Consider the following 20,917-nt stretch of genomic DNA (forward strand, 5'->3'; position numbering starts at 1 on the left):
AGTTATAAGTATTTTACTTTGTCACACTTCGGGAATGCCATTGGTATTTTCAAAGAGATTCTATTACCATGGATGAGCCAGCCCAGTACCCACTCCGTCTCCCCTGCCTTTTCTTGTAAGAGTCTAATCCTGTGCAGAGCCACCACTTTTGCAGGGAATTGCTACTTTTTAAGAAAAATGACTTTATTAACTATGGCAAACAGTTAATAAAAACTCCCATGTTTAGAGCTATTACAAAACCTTAAAGCAAATACAGTCCTATAATTATCATTTAATAGAGTCTCTTTCTGCTAGCTCCTAGAAGTAATTACATATTGAAGTAATCCAAAAGGAGTAATCACATTCCACATCCTATTAATAGCCTACTGAGTTACCAAATTTCTCGGCTGAGACTGTTTTCCATAGAAAACATGAGATAATGGTTTATATCACGCTGAGTAAAAGCATCAGGTTTCTTTCTCCTTGAGTGTTTACTTCCATTATGCCATGTAAATAATCAGGATTGTGTTTGCCTAAACTCAGCATAAGCATTACGGATCTTTAGAAATATGAGGAGGGAAGCCATCTTAATACACCCGAGCCTTCTATTTCGTTTTCCTTTACTCTATTCTGGAGCCCAGTTTAGCAGATGACTCAGGAGGCAGCCAGTGAGTAGAACACTAGATGACTCTTCAACATTTAAGTCCATCTTGGGCTGTTAATATAAAGAATGGTGCTGTTTGGGCACTATTTGGGCACCAGAGCTGACCTGCCCCAGTTTTGAGATGCATTTACTTTGAAAATAGCCTTATGGCATCTCTAAAAACACAAGAAATGTGTAATGGTTGAGAAAAGGGCAAAGAAAAAAAAAATACTAAGAATAACCCTTCCCGGGCGCCTGGGTGGCTCAGTGGGTTAAGCCGCTGCCTTCGGCTCAGGTCATGATCTCAGGGTCCTGGGATCGAGTCCCGCATTGGGCTCTCTGCTCAGCAGGGAGCCTGCTTCCCTCTCTCTCTCTCTCTGCCTGCCTCTCTGTCTACTTGTGATCTCTCTCTGTCAAATAAACAAATAAAATCTTTAAAAAAAAAAAAAAAAGAATAACCCTTCCCATCTATCTGGCTCTTCATTAATTTATAAAAACTTTGCCATGACCATTGTTTTACTTCATTCCTCAAATAGCCTCACAAGGTTCAGCATGAATATTTTTATCCCCATTTTCTGGATAAAGAAGGAGTATGAGACATCAGGACCTTCAGAGACTTGCCCGAGGTCACACTGCCCATCAGTGAAATAACGAACAAACTTGGGTTCCTGGAGGGTACCATAGGCTGTATACACTATACTATGCATATAAAGCTCATGTCTTTTCTAATTAATGCTTAAAAAAAAAAAAACTTTGTTTACCCTGTAGTCAAATAATAACTATCTTCAGAAGAGGAAAAACCTGAAATTCAATGTACCAATCTAAGGTTCCAAGGGAAAGTGAACAGGGGACATATTGTACTTCGGGTTCAATTTTAATCACAGTCATAATAATTGTAGTAACATATTTATGAAGAATTTTATGATTTTCTTCTACAACATACTTAATGCATATTCTTTGTAGGAAAGTTAGAAAATACAAAGAAGCAGAAATGTTAATACCAATTATAAAATAACTTGATAATATGCTATTCAGAAATAATCACTGCTAGTTTTTATTTCTGTCCAGGCTTTTTCTTGGCATATATGTATATATGATCTCTAAAAAAGGCCATCATAAAATTCATGTCCACTTTTTCCCACCCAATACGTGATACACATTTACAAGCACCCATACACTTATGTCAACATCTAAATATCTTCCTAACTTCCACTGTAAAGGTGTCTGATCTCAACTGACCATTGTGAAAGTACATTGTTTTCACACAAATATGTGTGTGCCAAATATCTAAGTAGTATTTTAGGATAAATTTCTAGAGTGGAATTATTGGATCAAAAGCCTTTGATACTTAATTGACAAACTGCCCATCAGAAATATGTATACTACCAGAAACTTTTATAATACCATGAGTAAAATAGGTGGGGGCCTCATTTCCTCACATTCAAGACAACTCTAGATATTACTACTCTTTTTATATCATTGACAACTTGCTAAGTTGAAATATAGTCACATTTTAAAATGCCAATGCCTTTCATTATTAGTAAACCTGGGATTTTTTAAAAAAATAAGTATGGATCATTTATTTTCTGTTCTTTTTCTTTTGTAAATTGGCTATTCATGTTCTTTGCCCATTTTTTGAATTTTGAATTATTGCCCAAATTTTGAGTTTTGAATTTTTGAATTATATATTCACCAATTTGCAATTGATTTCTAAAGTCTCTTCATCTTCTAATGTTATTAACCTTGGACCTGTCATACCTACTGCATAGACTTTCTCAGTATTTCCATGCCCTTTCAGTTCTGGTTGGCTGTGTTCATAATTATAGAAGATGCACTTTTGGTACTAGGTTTTCTCTGTTTAATACTATCTTTAGCAAGGCTTTCCTCATCCAAAATTGATGTCAGTATTCACCTATATTTTCTTTCTTACACATCTCCCATTTCAACCATTCGTCCATGTGAAATAAATATATAGCCCCCATTTGTGGACCATTACCTAAATATCATTTAAGAAATAATCAGTCATTCCCACCTGCTTCATAACACTATCTTTATTATCATCTACCTTATGTAGTACACTTGGCCCTTGAACAACACAGGTTTGAATGCAAGGGTCCACTTACACATGGATTTTTTTAAGATAAATACAGTACACTACTATAAATGTATTTTCTCTTCCTTATGATTTTAATAATATTTTCTCCACCTTACTTTATTGTAGAAAAACAGTATATAATACGTGTTATATACAATATATGTGTTAATTGACTGTTAATGTTATCAGTGAGGCTCTGATCAATAGTACGTTATTAGTAGTTAAGTTCTGGGAAGGTGAAAAGTTATAAGCAGATTTTCGACGGCATAGGGGGGTTGGTACCCGATTCCCCATGTTGTTCAAGGGTCAATCATAATAGATTTTTTTTGGAATTTTAATTCTTACAATTCTATTTACTCTAGTGCGGTATTATAATTTTCTTTACTATTTCATATACATATATGTTAAAACCTGATGGATGCTTTCTCCACATTATTTTCATTTTCTTACTCTTATTACTCTTAAATTTTGGCTCTTTTGCTCCTCCAGATAATTTTCAGAATTGTTTTTCAGGTGCCTGAGAGATATCTTTGTGAATTTTATTGAATTTACCTTAAATTTATGGATTAATTTAAGAACAAAAAATTTTTAAATATTCTTTCCACCCAGAAGCATGATCTGACTTTCTACTGAATCAGTTCTCTTTTTATTGCTATCAGGAAGGTTTTGTAGTTTTCTTCTGTGTATTTCTCATTAAGCTGATGGCTAGTTACTTTATATTTTGGATGCTGTTGTGAAGTCGATTTTTAAGTTATATTTTCTAAGTGAGTATTTTTCGGATAAACTATAGCTATTTTAATTAACTTATTATTGGACATTGTTCTAAAGTGATGTAATTTCTCAACTAATTTTCCTGGATTTTCTAAGGAGACAACTACATAAAAAGGAAATCATGACAATTTGCCCTGTCTTTTTTAACATTTGGTGATTTTTGTTTTTGTTTTTGGTCTATTGGCATAGATTTGCACTTTATTTATTTTTTTTTTTTTAAAGATTTTATTTATTTATTTGTCAGAGAGAGAGAGGGAGAGAGAGCAAGCACAGGCAGACAGAATGGCAGGCAGAGGCAGAGGGAGAAGCAGGCTCCCTGATGAGCAAGGAGCCCGATGTGGGACTCGATCCCAGGACGCTGGGATCATGACCTGAGCCGAAGGCAGCTGCTTAACCAACTGAGCCACCCAGGCGTCCCATAGATTTGCACTTTAAAATATGTTAAGTAACAGGAATAATAATAGCCATTCTTGATTTTACTTGTTACTTAGGAGTTTCTAGAGTTTCACCATTAAGCATAATATTGGTAGTAACATTAAAATTAAGAGTTGTGTTGTGCGGTGTGTGTGTGTGTTAGGAAATTTCCTTTCCATTATTATTTTAATAAAAGAACTAATGTTCAGGGACACCTGGGTGGCTCAGTCAGTTAAGTATCCAACTTTTAATTTCACTCAGGTCTTGATCTCAGGGTCTTGAGATCAAGCCCCACGTTGGGCTCCACACTGGGCATGGGGCCTACTTTAAAACAAAACAAAACAAAACAAAACAAAAAAACAATGGATATTCAATTTTTATCACAATTTTTGGATTCTAACCAGAGGAGGGAGTATGATTTTGTCCTTTGACCTAATGATTTGTTGAAGTAATTAAATGAAATATCCTAATATTGAAACCTCATATTTTTAATTTCCAAATCTCTTCTTCCAAACAGTGATCATTTGATAAAATATAGAGGAAGAGCATGGGTCAGCGATTAATGCTTGGTTTACTCTTTATCACTGGAAGGGGAACAATCCTAACATGAATAGTTGACACATAATTAATCCCGTTACTGTTTCATTTTTTAAAAATTGTCAATTATTACATCAATCCTAACTCATATACTGAACTGCTGTTTTGAGAGAGGACAGCACCAAATTACTGGAAGGTGGGAACAGTTGGAACACATCCAGCTTCTGAGAACCCCTGTGTTGCACACTCTCCAATAGGCCATCTTGACTCAAGTTTGAGGCCTCTCAGATCATGGGGTTATGTAGCTCCAGAAACATTGCTTAATCATTTGAGCAACAGAGGACGGTTGCAGGAGCTTACGATAAGTTCTTACTTTAAAACCAACAAAAATACTCAGGATTTTCAAGTCAACAAATTGGCGAGGAGTCCTTTAAACATTATGAAGCAGCTTCCCTATTTTGGTTAAACTTCTTCACCTACCCCTTGATGTTTCTTCCATATTTTGTGTCATTATGACTTCCATTAAAAACCAGGTAATTTCGTAGATTTCTGGTTACAGTCTCTTCTTTCCATCTTCCATGATCATGGGAAAATGAGCTGTTTTCATATACTTTGATCTGCCAGGAATGAACTCCTCCTACTTATTCCTCCTCTTCAAGATCTCCCCATGAATGTTTCACTAAAGCGAAGCTTTGCAGGGTATCCCCAGCCCATCTTGAGTGCTTCCTCTTCTGAGGAAGGAACACTGCATTAGTTTTTCTTCTTTTTCCTTATCTTGCATTCTAAACACTCATTCCCTGTTTGTCTCCCACTAGAACATGAGCTCTGTGGGGGCAGTGTCCCAGCACTTAAAATAGTGGCTTGACCAAATGTAAGGATTAAAATGAAAGAACGACTGGGGAAATTGGTGATCGTGCTTCAGAAATTTCAGGGATCCATTATTATTAGAGGAAAAATGACTATATTATGACATAAGCCTCAGGCTTAAAAGGACACCACCTTATAATCCCAGAATGTTCTGAGGAGTCAATAGCCCATAACCCACCTCTTCTTTCCATTCATTATTCATTATCTCACAAAGGTAAACTGGACATCTAGGGCTTGGATTCAGGAAGAGATGACCTTGAAAGGTGCTCATTTTGCACATATATTATCAAAGATGAGCCAAGTTGCAGATCAAATGAGCTCTACTACCTGATGCATTCAGAATTAACTTCGAAGTGCTCAAAAAAATGCAAAAACCAGACCAAAACAACAACAAAAAGTGTGCATGAAAAGCAGATTTGGCTGAGTAAATTGGGACATCCAAGACACATTCACCCCATTAGACCAACTGGCACGTAGCTTTTTTCCTCCCCCACCTGCCTTTTTTTCCCTAAGCTTAGAACAATTTTTTTTTTTTTTTTGAGCAGCATCACATAGCATCCAAATATGCTTCTGTGTTTTTTGTTGTTGTTGTTTTGTTTTGTTTTGTTTTGTTTTTTTACTTTTATTATTTAAAGATAGCCAGAGATTTCTATGGAACTTTTTTTCTTCCTCTTAATTGCTTCAATATGGAAGATGCTCTACTGGCAGATCAAAATGGCAGATGTCTTTTAATGTGCTGCCATTTTCTCTGTGTAAATAATTATGTTCCTTTTCTGCCTGAATTTCATTGCAGCAGCTTGTCCATTACAACACAGCTTATCTGGGAGCTCGCTCCCTCCCCAGCCCAGCAACAACAAAAAAAGATAGGTCATTTTGGTGGAACAGACATATTCTTTCAGGGTTTCCTCTGGTCGCTGATTTAACTAACTCCTGGGATTTCTCAATGCACGAAAAGACCCTAAATGTTTATATCCCACTGAATTCCTTGGTAGTTTTCCTTGTCTTAAAGCAAGAAATACTTAGGCAATGTTTTTTTTTTCCCTCCCCATCACCGAGGAGAGAATTATCCTCATACAAAAATGGAGGAAGTGTTAATTTCAAGGGAAGTGGCTAATTACGACAAAGAAAAATCTATTAATACTGACCAACAGTGCACCCTTAGATATCTCATACATTCATACACATGGTTATTTCTACGATGTTATTTATTATAATTCATGTTTTGCTGATCCCTCAGTATCAAAGATGTTAATTCAAGGATCGTGATGATTTCCTTTTAGTGTATAGCTCCTTAATTCAGTTGCAAGACATTATAGCCATCAGAGTCTTGGGTCAGACAATTTTCTTCATTAATATGTATACACAAGTTATTAAGGTCATCTTTGAGCATAAGTAATACCAAAAATATAGATGCTACAAACTTGGCAAGTTTTATTTGAAATTTCTATTATTTCAGCCCCTGAGATTGAAGATGGCAAAGATGGCATCAACAATTTCAATTAAGTTTTAAATAATCACAAATCTAAATGAGTGTAAAAAAATCTAAATCACTAGGAGCACCTGGCTGGCTCAGTTGTTAGAGCATGTGACTTTCGATCTTGGGGTTGTGACTTCAAGTCCCACACTTGGGGCAGAGCTTACTTAAAAAAAATTAAATCTAAATAATTAAAATTTCCAGTGATGTCTTTTGGAATTGTGTAGCATATATACTTCTAAAAGTATTAAAGTATTAATACTAAAGTATTAAAATTAAAATTAAAAATCTAAAGTATTAAAGCATAAAACTCCATTGAGACTTCTGACACACATACTATGTATATACATATATATATGTATATATACAGATATAGATATATATCCACTTATATCTCACATGCATGGATATATTTTTTTCCATTATCCTGATAGAGCTATTGCCACATTTCTAGGGAAAATGGAGAGGGCCCAGAGGAAAGTAATCAAATAATGATTATTCTGCTAGCGACTGCATAACTGTCTTCAAGTATGTGGGAACTATTTAAGTGGTAGATAGACCTACTTTGTCTCAGGTGTGAGCAGTAAGGGCACAGTAGGTAGATCTGGGTCAGAAATGAACAAAATAAGAGCAAGGTTTAGCTTTAATTCTCCAGATGTTTAACAGTCTCCATCTGATCAGGTTGAAAAATGGCAGAAGGACAAAGGAAACAGAGTGGCCAAATCAGGGCATCTTAAGAGCTTTAGTGAAGTTACTGAGGGGACGGATTCCCTCACCTTAGGTCAAACCTTTCTCCTGACACCTTGGTGAGACCACAATGTACTAAGCCTTTGCTGTAGTGGTTTCTCTTTTTCAAATTTTTAACATGCAGGGTCTATGCCTGTATGATGCCCATTTTGCAAAATCTTATCAGCCAAAAAACAGTATTTCCAGTGTCAGAGAAAAACAACAACAAACCACTGCTTTCAGCATGGGGAAGATGGCACCCAGCATGGTCTATTAATTGAGGACTGGTTACCCATCATAATTTCCCTTTTTTTAATTTTTTTTTAATTTTTATTTATTTATTTGACAGACAGAGATCACAAGTAGGCAGAGAGCCAAACAGAGAGAGGGGAAGGGAAGCAGGTTCCCCGCTGAGCAGAGAGCCCGATGTGGGGCTCGATCCCAGGACCCTGAGATCACGACCCGAGCCGAAGGCAGAGGCTTAACCCGCTGAGCCACCCAGGCGCCCCCATAATTTCCCTTTTTAATGTCCGTTGTATGTGGACCTCCAATGGGCTACATCATCATCATAATCCTATGTTTGCATTCCCACACTGGTACCGTGGAGACCATCATTATCAGGTACCTTTACATTTTGTTGGTGTAATGACAAAGTATGTAGGTAAAAACAGCATGTGGTTAGAGAGTCCATGTTATAGAATTTGAAATCTGAATTTATTTTCCATTAATAGAGACACTACAATTTGTGCATGACATATACTAGTAATGAATGACCCCATTTGCAAGGTTTTGCCTAAGTGGGGGGAAAATGAAACTGGTTGCGTGTCTGTGGCCAAGGATGGGAACACTGGGAGTCAGGATGAAATAGCGAGGTGCTTAAAAAACGTTTTCTTACCATGGGAAATACCGTGCCCAGGACTGAAAAGCGTGAACTGTGTTCTTACCTCTGGATGATGAGCCCTTCTGCGGAGGCAGTTGTATTCCAAGCTGCAATGACATTTCCAGGAATTCACTTTCCTCTCTCTGCCAATAGGTTTCTCTTCCTCATTAGTTTATTGCTGAAAGAGGATCGCTTCCAGGAAAGAATTAATATTTACTGAGCATCTCCAATGGTCTGTCTCTGTGCTGAGTACCTTTATGAATGGAATCATTTTAACATTTCAAATGATTAGTTTCCTGGGTGAGAATGGAGAAACAGGACATTTACTTAATAAGACTAAAATCAGGCAATTAATATGTAGACTACTCAAGATTCAAACCCAGGGCTGTCTGACCCCAAATACTGAGAGATTTGCTCTTTGGATGTTTTAGAAAGGAGAAGGATCTGCGAAATCTCTTGCTGGACATTTAAACATTGAGAACAAATGCCTTATTCTCTTCATCATGGGAACCATGGTGACAGTTTGACACTCCCCTGAAAATGTGTCCACCTGGAACCTGTTTTTACCGATGGGCCACCCTAAACCTGAGGAATGTGTATGTCCAAAGTGAGGGGACTCTCTCAAAAACAGATAGGCAGTGGTTGCTAATTTAGATGACAGAAAGTCTGTAGTCAAATTTAGGATGCACAACTGATTTCCAGAATAGCGGTTTTTGTTATTACAGCTAGTTAGTTTGTTTTTCAATTTGTTTTCCTAGATGCGTCTTCAATGAAGTTCCTGGCTTTTTTGGTTAGTAGATCAGTAATCAGAATGGACCACAAAAAAGACCATCACAGGATGGAGCACTGACTCCTCTAAAATGCCCATTCCCCCCCCCGCAAAAGCTCAGTCTCCCCTTGGTACTGAGCCATTTGGGTCTAGAGGGGAAATACTTTACTCATTCAAACAGTATCGACCACCGAAGTGCCAAGCCGGGCTGGTTAGTCACGTTTCTAGCCTACACATCTGTCTACCATTCTCTAGTTCACCAGCTCTGGAGGATGTCAGTACTGGGTGTAAAGTTTTCTGGTAGAAGGATTTCCGTGAGTCCTGGGAGAACCATGACTTTTATTATGTTATTTGATTCCTGGGAGGCACGCTTGATATCAACCAGTGTCCTCATTTTAAAGATGAACAAGCGAGGCTCTAGACAGGAGAAATGACTTATTTTAAGGCGTGCAATTAGTGTATGCCCAAGAAGAGACACTTGGTCCATTTCTTTCCCACCTTTTAAATTCATCTTAAAATCCATATGTGAAACATGTTTGGCTAGAGGAACTTTTTAAAAAATTCTCAAGATTCTACAGGTCTGTTGCTCAGAGACTGTAAATGGTTCGTTCATCTGGGTACTCGATGAGCTCTTCTGTAATAGTTTGAATGTGTCTGAGGGGACTCACTTGTTTGGAATATGAGACATCCTGCATTCAGAGCTTGTGTCCTGCTCAGATCCACGTTTCAGTTACTGTCATGTGTAAGCCGGCGTGCTGTGATCTGCGGGTCCAGTTTTTTGTGGATGGCACACTGAAGAATAGATTTGAATTTGTGCCTTCTACATGTTTACAGAAACAAAATGGTCAGTTTACATGTCCTCCAACCCAACACCCTGGGTAACAGGGTGTGACCCAATAGATAAACTAAATAAATGATCCGTTGGAGATCATATCAGAGAAGTGTATTTGACCAAGCTATTTAAGTAATTCGCTCTTCCTCTTTGATTTTTAATTTTCACTTTTATTCATAGTGACATTAGTGACATCTCGTATCATTAAAGTGGGAAAGATATTGTCACTTATAATTTATGACAGTCTTATCTGAACACAAAAAATGTATGAGATGGGAAAAATAACATATTTTGAAATAATTTATTATAGATATGTAATTTTTTAAAATAATCCATAGGCATAAAACAATGGTATAGGCTGGAATAGGAGAGAACAGTCAGGAAACTGAATTTTCAGTTAACAGTCTCTTTGGCCATTTTATTTATCTGTTTTCATGACTTTCCGTAGTACATATAATTTTTTCCAGTGACAAGAACAATATATGTCAGTCATACAATATTCAGAAAATGCAGAAATGAGGGCTAGGCATTCAGCCTTGTTTTTTGTTTTTTGTTTTTTGAGGTGTTGGCAATGAAGGGCAGGGAATCTGTCATTATACAGCTTGTCAAAGACCAGTGCATACTTACAGCTTACCTTCTGCAGTAATCAGAGTATCTGCTCATCCCTAAATCAGACTGAATCTACCTTTTATATTTAATATATTTTATCTGACAGAAAATGCATTATATTTCCCTTCACCTAAAATATATCAATTTAATTTAGAGATTCTAAGACATTTCTTCCTATGACAAGAGCTAATTCAGAGAACTGTCAGTCCATTCAAAACCTGATAGCTATTGGGCAATCATGTTGGTCATAACATTCTGTAAGTTACTGATTGTAATCACAAACAGAGGCAAACCATACTGAGGATCTCTGGGTGTGTGTGTGTGTGTGTGTGTGTAATTGGATAGAACATACTCAAAACTTCACCTGTTAAATAATTTTCCCCCAGAGCATATAGCCTGGGAAGAAATACTGGTGGTTGGTACAGATCTTCAGAAAACATGCTGATGAAGTTGTTGGGGGGCTTAGGTGACAAACGATTGAGAAATACATGGAAAGCAACATCTGGAATTTTGGTTAAATCTTTCCCAGAATACAGTTAGGCCATTGTTCAAAAAATATTTATTGAATGTCTACTGCGTGTCCAACACTAGAGAGATTGAGATGAATTCTCTACCCTCTGAAGTCCACACTCCAGGTGAGGTCAAAGTGGGTATTTCAACAGGAGATGATGGGAGAGGTCTAGAAAGGGCTCCCTGATGTGATAGCTTTTGGGTTCAATTTTGAGGCTTGAGGAGTTTACCTGTCATGCCATGAGGAAGAGCTTCCTGGTGCCATAGGGCAGTGGCTAGAAAGGCATGTGCAAAGTGTGGTATGCCTGGGAAGCAGAAGAAAGTTCTCCTGTCAGGCTGAACTGGGACATGTGGAACAGATGGGATGTGACCCTGAAGGCAACGTCAAGTCTTCAGATGAAGGAAAAATCTAGTGATTCGCTGTGTAGAGGTGGGTGGTGTTGTGTGGACCACAGAGAGAACTTGGAATTATTCTGGGCAGGAGGCACGACATGTTTAACAGGTGGTGGATGGTGCTTGAATTTCAAGGAAACTATAAATCTGTTACCAGTTTTATAAAATATTTTCTCTTTAAAGATAAATATTTTCCTTTAGGGCTCGCAAGTGGGTTTACAGTTTGGGCAAGGTTTGAGTGTGGACTGGAAATCTCTTAAACACACACACACAGAAACTGGCCAAAGGTTTGTCATGAAGTAGGAAAGCACAACCATGAAAAAGATTTTTTTCTGTTTGTTTTTTTCTCACTGTCACTTATATATTTAATTATCTGCCATACTCACATAGGGTATGTGGTCCAAGCCCACACTTCACTGTGGTATCTGAGGAAGGCGACACCCAAACAGAAAACAGTGTGGTGAGCTTCCCAGTGGGGGCCTTTGTATCTACGAAATAAAAAAGAGCCATTTGTAAACTTGGTTCCAAAATACGGAGACACTATTCTGCAATGTCAGATGACTGTGGCTTCCACAGATACGAAGATTAAAGATTCTCGTTGTTGACCTTGGTGACCAGAAAGAGCACCCCCTCCTCTCCCAAGCCAAATGCACAGATATTCATGCCATGATTCCGGGGCCCCGCTCTGAGAGGAAATGTCTCTGCTCTCCCAACAGACAACACCGCAGGGGTGTACGCCCGGCGCGGAGGCTTCAGTCGGCAGAAGCAGGATTTGTACCTCCTGCCCATCGTGATCAGCGATGGTGGAATCCCGCCCATGAGTAGCACCAACACCCTCACCATCAAGGTGTGCGGGTGTGACGTGCACGGCGCGCTGCTCTCCTGCAATGCCGAGGCCTACATCCTGAACGCCGGCCTGAGCACGGGGGCGCTGATCGCCATCCTTGCCTGCATCGTCATTCTCCTGGGTAAGGGGGCTCCGCTAGCACCTGCGGGAAGGGTTTGGCAATCGGATGCCCATCCTTGAAACGTGTATTTCTGGAGTACGGGCTGGTTATCCTGGATATGCCGTATCCCGTGGCTACAGCTGGGGACAAGGCAAAGGTGGGGCCTGCTCTGGTGCACTTTATGGTACGGGAGCGACAGGGAGGAGACGGGGCGAGCATTCTGAGCAGAGTCGGGGGACGCTTATGATGAGCACATTGCCGATGTCACGCGACTGCGGAGCAGCAGCCGTCTGGGGGTGTTGCAGGGGGACATCTGACAAGGTTTTGCAGAAAAGGAAATTAGGCAGAGGGCGGGTGTATGAGCAATAGTTTGCCTTAGAAGAGGAAAGAGAAGAGTTAGGAACAGAAGAAATAATCATGAGGCCAAAGACATGGCATGAAGGACTCAAGGAACTGGATGAAGGTTTGCCTGGCCAGGCTGGAACTTGACTCCTCCTCTCATTAGCAAAGGCAATGTCTGGTTGCGAGCCTCGGCTTATGGGGACCCCTAGGCGGCTTTTCCTACACTGAACATCTCATCTCTGTAAGAACGGCAGTGTGCTCATGCTGGTAACGCTTACCACTGCTGGGCTTCAGGAAGAGATCACGTAGGAGAAAAATCAGCTTTCAAACCAAGGATTTCTGGGTTTGAAATTTCAAATTCATGCTTGTCCCGTGATGTCTGGTTCTCCATTGAATGAGTTGGGAGAGCACCCAGCTGCAAAGGGAAGAGCCAGTGAGTTTAGGTCAACCAAGAGTTCTTGAGAATTATCTGGGTACCGGGGCACTGTGTCCAGCTCTGGAGGAGAAAGGGAGCTCTCATTCTTGCATCTCCCAGTGATGGTGGACCCAGAGGGGCTCTCGGACCCCTTGCCAGGTTCAGGCACAAACGTTTTCTTTAGTCTAGACAAAGTAAAGTGTGGGAGAGGTTTCTCATGGAATATTGTAGAAGCCTCTTGTGGGGAGATGGAGGATGAAGATTTAAGCAGTATCTCAGCTTTCCTTTAAGTGTGGTTCTGCCCACTCATCCTAGGTTGCCTGAGTGTCCTGGAATCACCTCTCTCAAGGGGGAGATAGAGCTGCTTCTTCTGGGGTTCAGCGGATGCTACTTTCCTGTGTTTAAATAAATAGAGGAGATTTGTCTCCTGGGGGTCATTATAAACTTCCCTTCTTCTCTACAGTGGTTTGAAGAGAATCCAACCACAGTTATGATAAAATTTCTTGCTAAGGTAGAGTAGGATCACTGCTCCTCCCCCACCTCCTCCAAACCCCCAGCCCTCTGGGCAAGGAGGAGCATCCCTTCCCAGGGAAAGGTAGGACCTCAGGTCTCGGAACACCCTAATTCATAAGTTTGGAGAAACAGCTGTCTTCCCTTGGAAAAAGAAACCAACATAAGCCATTTTTAAGAGGCTGCAAACAAGTCTATTTAGAATCTTCCTAATTCTTGGAAGGATGGCTTCCAAATAATGTCAGATTCATTTGTAAAAAGCTCAAAATAGTTCCACCTTGCCGGCTTGTTTGGATATCGTATTTTCCTGGCAGCGTTTTGCAGAGGAAGAGCCAGGTGCAGGGCGGTTTTACACATCTTTGGGGATTCCAGGTAACACTCTCATTTCGTAGACTTGCAGACTGGTACCTGTTCTGAGCATGTGCATACCATGCCTTACGGTAAGCAGAGTCCTCCTCAGCAACGGTGGGAGGAAATCAAGGAATACTGGGCTTAACCTGTGCTCACTTTCTTGTGCTTTCCTTGTAGTCATCGTAGTGTTGTTTGTGACCCTGAGAAGGCAAAAGAAAGAGCCACTCATCGTCTTTGAGGAAGAAGATGTCCGTGAGAACATCATTACCTACGATGACGAAGGAGGTGGGGAAGAAGACACGGAAGCCTTTGACATCGCCACCCTCCAGAATCCAGACGGGATCAATGGATTTATCCCTCGCAAAGACATAAAACCCGAGTATCAGTACATGCCTAGACCTGGGCTCCGGCCAGCACCCAACAGCGTGGACGTCGATGACTTCATCAACACGAGAATCCAGGAGGCAGATAATGACCCGACTGCCCCTCCTTATGATTCCATCCAAATCTATGGTTATGAAGGCAGGGGCTCGGTGGCTGGGTCCCTCAGCTCCTTAGAATCTGCCACCACAGATTCAGACTTGGACTACGACTACCTACAGAACTGGGGACCTCGTTTTAAGAAACTAGCAGACTTGTACGGTTCCAAAGACACTTTTGATGACGACTCTTAACAATAATGATTAAAATTTGGCCTTAAGAACTGTGTCTGGCGTTCTGAAGAATCTAGAAGATATGTAAACAGGTATTTTTTTAAATCAAGGAAAGGCTCATTTAAAACAAGCAAAGTTTTACAGAGAGGATACGTTTAATAAAACTGCAAGGACATCAAAGTGGTAAATACTGTGAAGTACCTTTTCTTGCAAAAAGGCAAATATTGAAGTTGTTTATCAACTTCTCTAAAGAAAACCACTTGGCGTACAAAATATTTAAGTGAAGGAGAAGTCTAACGTGAACTTACAATGAAGGGAAATTGTTTATGTGTTATGAACATCTAAGTCTTTCTTTCTTCTTCTTTTTTTTTTTTACTTGTCAAAGAAGCTTCCACAAAATTAGAAAGGACAACAGTTCTGAGCTGTAATTTCGCCTTAAACTATGGACACTCTATATGTAGTGCATTTTTAAACTTGAAATATATAATATTCAGCCAGCTTAAACCCATACAATGTATGTACAATACAATGTACAATTATGTCTCTTGAGCATCAATCTTGTTACTGCTGATTCTTGTAAATCTTTTTGCTTCTACTTTCATCTTAAACTAATACGTGCCAGATATAACTGTCTTGTTTCAGTGAGAGGCTCCCTATTTCTATGCCATTTTTAATGTATCTATTTGTACAATTTTAAAGTTCTTATTTTAGTATACATACAAATATCAGTATTCTGACATGTAAGAAATGTTACGGCATCACACTTATATTTTATGAACATTGTACTGTTGCTTTAATATGAGCTTCAATATAAGAAGCAACCTTTGAAATAAAAACAGATTCTTTTTTAATTCTGGGTTTCATTCTTAACATTGAAAAATTTAAGTATTTCTAATGACCCATTTATATTTCTAATTTAAGATAATTGTGATCTTTTCATAACCCTATTTATGAGCTGTTGTAGTCTGCTGCTTTTATGGTTTATTTAAAATCAAATCTGTTTTGCAAATGTTTTTTGTTTTTTTTCCAGACGAGATTCTGTAATACCGTGTAAAGCTTTCTTGTACATTCTCACTGTTAGCTTCCTGGCTTTCCTCCACATACATCTTCTGAAAAAGAAGGATGCTAAAGATCTAGGTCAGTTTCTGATTTTGCAATACTTGGTATATAATAGGCGTTTATCTTGCATATCAGTAATTCAGTGGCTGTAAGAGATGAATCCATGAGGGACCGAACTGATTGGAACTCAAAACTTCCAAGATACAGGTTTTATACCCCACACTGAGCATTTGGTAGTTGAGGGAGTGAAGAGTCAAAAATATGAATCCAGTCAGACATCTGATGTTATTCTATTTTTCCCTACTTTGATTTTGCCAGGCTATGAAAATGACTCTGACACTTAAAACTGCTTATTCTTTTCTCCTATGAATGTAACTTGTCGTAAAATAATGTGACATTTTAAATTTTGATAAAAAAAAAAGAGCAATTCATATCCAAATCTTTATTTTAAAATATGCTTTGGGCAATCAGCTCAGAACGAAGGCAGGGACCATGGTGGATTCTGAAGGTCAGTTCCAGTTTGCCTACTATCTCTGGAAGTCCCATCTAGCTGCCTGGGAACGGGACTTCCACGAAAGACATTTCACCTGTTCAGCTGGGCCAAAGGTCAAAATGTAGCAATACTCGGGGAAAGATCACACAAAGTCATGCTACAAGTGTTCTCCCTCTTTCCCCTAGACACAGGGCACATGCTTTCTCCTGGATTGCAGACAATTTTTAGATTTATCTCTCTCTCTTTTTTTTAAACTTTATTGTGAAAGTTTGTTTCAAGCATTTCCTAATATCCTGCTACATCCTATTTTTTATGACTCAGTGAAAATGCATAAAAAGAGAAATGTTTTTATGAAGTGCTCACTTTCATTTTCCTTTGCATTTAAATCAAACTGTCTGAACCCTTCAGTGGAATAAATTCTGTGGACAATGTCACTTTGGAATCTTTCATTTCAATGAAGGATTGCACATTCTCAATACTTTCGTAATTGCAGGTTTTGTTCATTTTTTTATATAGTTTTTGTAACCCAAAGAATATTTTGCTAGATTTGCACAGATCTCCAATTGAATTTGAAATAAAGAAATAATTCAGAAGGAATATGAATAGCACTTAAACAAGAATACAGCTGTAAGTAACCCCGTCACCACGGATGATCCTTTTTGTCTAGGAATGTATTTAGATTAGATTTGACAACTACGTTTTTACATTTTTATGTTTAAGTTAAAAAAAAAAAAAAGGTTGTCTAATTTTCAACGTTAAAAAACTTGTTTTCCTTTTTTTTTTCCTTTTTATCTTCTCTTTTTTACTTTAAGCCTCTATTGTTTGTAGAACCCTCTTAGAAGCTTGGAAATAAAATGTCTTTCCCGACTAGTGGAGTCCTCTTTCATTTGGAACATATTGCCTTAAAAGTAATCTTCATTTAAGTGGTTCTTCCTTATTTCGATATGGAGTAATTACTGCTTTATGACATCGATTCAGCGAAAGAAGGAACACTGCTCTGTTCTTCTTGTCCTTGAGCAGTGGTTTTTGTTTACATTCATCATCCATCCATCCATTCATTCAAATATACATATCTTACTTGGTAGATCCCACGAGTGACTTTGGATGCCCAAAGAATTTTGCTACTTTCCTTGATACCTTTTGGTCTTCCCAACCCTGCTCCAAAGTATATATCCTGTTGTCTTGTAATCACCTATGCATCTCTGCACCCACCCACCTTCCCAGACAGTGCAACAGGACACCTTCTCTCCCTGAAGGCTGCGAGAACAAAATACATAAGAGATACAATGGGAGATGGTAAGATGCTGAGGAGGGTAGGTCAGTTGCAGCAGTTTTGGACAGATCTCGCATTTAGCCAAATTATATCTCATAGGCCAGTGTCCTGGGGATGGTGGAGAGGATAAGAGACAGATGATCTACATGGCTTGGAGAAACTGACTAATGATATACATTCACCGTGCCCAGAGAGTATCACTCTGCACAGCAGGTGGGATCTGGTCCAAAATATTTTCAGTTGTTCCCAGGTAATTGTGAGTATAATTCACCTCTTTTTGAGAGCCTCTGCAGGATAATGGTGGCAAGTAGAGAGTAGGAGGTGAATTGGGATCTCTGAGCACAGGAGTGGCCAAATCTATGTGGCAGGCAGTATGGGGGACAGATTAGGAACATTTATACCTACAGGTAGTCCAAGAAGGTTTTTATGAAAGCTAAGATATAATGAGGGCTTAAAATAATTCAGTAAATAGGGGATGGAAAAGAGGTGAGGCTTCTGTACTTCTGCACTGTCATTAGCCTGGTCTAGACCATCCTCACCTCTGACCCAGAAGGACTAAGAAGCCATTCTTTCTGACTTCCGGCTTCTCCACAAAGAAGCCAGAAGGATACTAACATACAAGTCAGATCACATGAGTCCATAACCAAAACCTCTTCACTGGCTTCCCACTGTCTTTGAATAAATTCCAATTCCCGTACTCTGTTGCTTTACATAACTGGGACCTGCAAACCTGTCCAACTTTATCTCCTCCAATTTTCCTTCCAGTGCACTGTGCTCCAACTACACTGGCTATCCATCAGTTCCTCGTACAGCCCAAATGGGCCCCCTTTCCAAGCAAAGTAGGCCACACTTTGTTGGTTTCCTTTGTATCAACTGCAACTCTTTCAACTTAGTTACCACCTTTTCCTGTGTGTGTGGGTCTGACTATCACCACAGAGTGTAAGCTCCAAGGGGGCAGGAATCATGCTTTCTTACCACATGACAAGTTCTTTGCATGGTGCCTGAAAGACCATAGGTATGCAAGCAATATTTCCTGAATGGATGACGGCACATCAATAAGGCAGATTATCTAGATGTGAGGGTTGATTGGAGAATTGATTTTAAGTTTCTTTATCTGAGAAATGGAGTAAATGGTGATCTTGGTGTCTGTGGTAATGAATCCAAGAGGAGAAGTGGGTTTGTGGGAAAAAGGTTGAATTAAGTTTGGGCTGGACTTGTAAACTGGAGGTGCTTGTATGACAGATAGGACTGTCAAATACGTCATCAGAAATTAGGATTTGCTGCTAGCTCCCTACACAGGTGGGTTGGGCATGTAGAGTAGAAGTCATCAGAGGGCCCTGAAAGTCTCTGGAGTGACCATGTTTCTAACTGGGGTTCACTATTCTCTGCCCACTGAAAGGCGTATTTCGATGATGAAGTCAGTCAGTCCCTCTGGGGCGGGCAAGTAATGCTGACTTTAGTTTTAATAATATGGATAATTAGTAAGCATAAACCTTACCCATGTATGTCAAATGCTTTGAAAAATAAGAAGGGCACATTAATTAATTCGATAATTCTTTTCTTCAATTAGTGAGGCTTTTTTTGAGCTCTTACTGTGTGGGAGAGCACATACTAGACGTGAAAAACCAATCTCTTTCCTGTGAGAAGGCAAAGTATGGACTATATTGGCAGAGATGGTGAATGAGAGGCTAAGTGTCTCTCCCAAGCATCACAGGAAGTGGTTGTCAAACTGGATGGGAATGGTTCCCATTTCCTCCATCTCAGTCCAGCGGTTTATCCTTTAAACTTAGGTTAAAGAGCCAACACCGACATTATTCTTCATCATCAATGATGGGGCTAAGACAGTGGCAGTAAAGATGGGATGCACACTTCCTCCCCCCATGGGTTTGGCTTCTTACTTTGAACAGCTGTTGGCTACAGAGCTAGACAACAGGATCTAGTCAGACCTCTCATTGCCTAACCCACCTTCTGGATCCAAACCAATAGATGGGACAAGACCACGCATTGTTTCAGCTGGGTTCTGCATGTTTCTATAATGCGAATGTTGAAAATCAAATATATATGTATGTTAAAAAAATGATTAGGCATTTTATATCTGTTTGTATTATGCTCCACACAGAAATTTGATATTTTATCCTATGGAATTAAAATTGCATGTTTTTTGGTTTTTGTTTTTTTAAATCAATGTCAGGAGTCTTCATCAGGTCCCAATGGCCTAGGAGTAAGAATTGAATTTTTAATCTTGCAGACTAACTCAACTAATCAGTTTTTTAATGATCACAGGCTACCATCTCCAAAGGGACTTCTTTCTTTATTTTAGGTGTCCATACATTTTAAACATGATTTTCTAGTTCTTTGTCACTTTAATCAACTAACTAATTAACACTACTTGGTTAACTGTCACAGGCTCACAGAGGCAATGCTCCCCTCACACCGCTCAGAGCTCGAATCTTTAGCTCAACAGTGAAAGCAACATACCTCTTGTTGGGTGTGGCATTCAATACAGGCCTGTGCATAAAATGGCTCTCATAAAACAACTCTGACTAGCTGTGTGACTTGAGACAGGCATCTTGACCTCTCTGAACTTCATTTTCCACAAATATGCAATGCAAATAATTTCCACATTGCCAAGTTGTGACAAAGGATCAATGAACTCCTGTTTCTAGAGCCACTAACATTTCCTAGAACAGGGGAAAAATAATAGAAGGAAGTGATTTTAATTTTAGTGTCCACATATCTTTTCCCTGTTCCAGATTTCAGGATGAAGTAAGGGAAGAATTTGCCAGCTCCTACTTCCCACTTCCTCTTAAAAATCAATTTACTGGGGGGAAGTCAAGATGGCGGAGAAGTAGCAGGCTGAGACTACTTCAGGTAGCAGGAGATCAGCTAGATAGCTTATCTAAAGATTGCAAACACCTACAAATCCAACGGGAGATCGAAGAGAAGAAAAACAGCAATTCTAGAAACAGAAAATCAACCACTTTCTGAAAGGTAGGACTGGCGGAGAAGTGAATCCAAAGCGATGGGAAGATAGACCGCGGCAGGAGGGGCCGGCTCCCGGCGAGTGGCAGAGCAACGGAGCACAAAATCGGGACTTTTAAAAGTCTGTTCCGCTGAGGGACATCGCTCCAGAGGCTAAACTGGGGTGAAGCCCACGCGGGGTCAGCGTGGCCTCAGGTCCCGCAGGGTCACAGAAGGATCAGGGGTGTCTGAGTGTCGCAGAGCTCACAGGTATTAGAACGGGGAAGCCAGCTACAGAGACAGAGCCGAGGAGTGAGCGCTAAGCTCGGGGTTACCTTGAACCGGTCGCAGGCTCGGTCAGCTCGGAGCGCGGCCGGAGGCCAGGGTGACGGGAGTCATTGGGCGCTGTTCTCT

At 39.7% G+C, this 20,917-nt stretch overlaps 1 protein-coding gene across 1 annotated transcript in view; it reads left to right on the top strand.

Moving 5' to 3' along the window:
• The window catches only part of CDH11 (cadherin 11), a 157,125-nt gene extending 141,283 nt beyond the window's left edge, over window positions 1-15,842 (top strand). Inside the window, exons 12-13 of the mRNA XM_047711449.1 lie at window positions 12,216-12,467; window positions 14,242-15,842. Of these exons, the coding sequence (XP_047567405.1) occupies window positions 12,216-12,467; window positions 14,242-14,738 (749 nt within the window). The 3' untranslated portion in view covers window positions 14,739-15,842. The remainder of the gene's footprint in view (window positions 1-12,215; window positions 12,468-14,241) is intronic.
• Window positions 15,843-20,917: the final 5,075 nt, after the last annotated feature.

This window comes from Lutra lutra, chromosome 17 (assembly GCF_902655055.1).
Source record: "Lutra lutra chromosome 17, mLutLut1.2, whole genome shotgun sequence".
Lineage (NCBI taxonomy): Eukaryota > Metazoa > Chordata > Mammalia > Carnivora > Mustelidae > Lutra > Lutra lutra.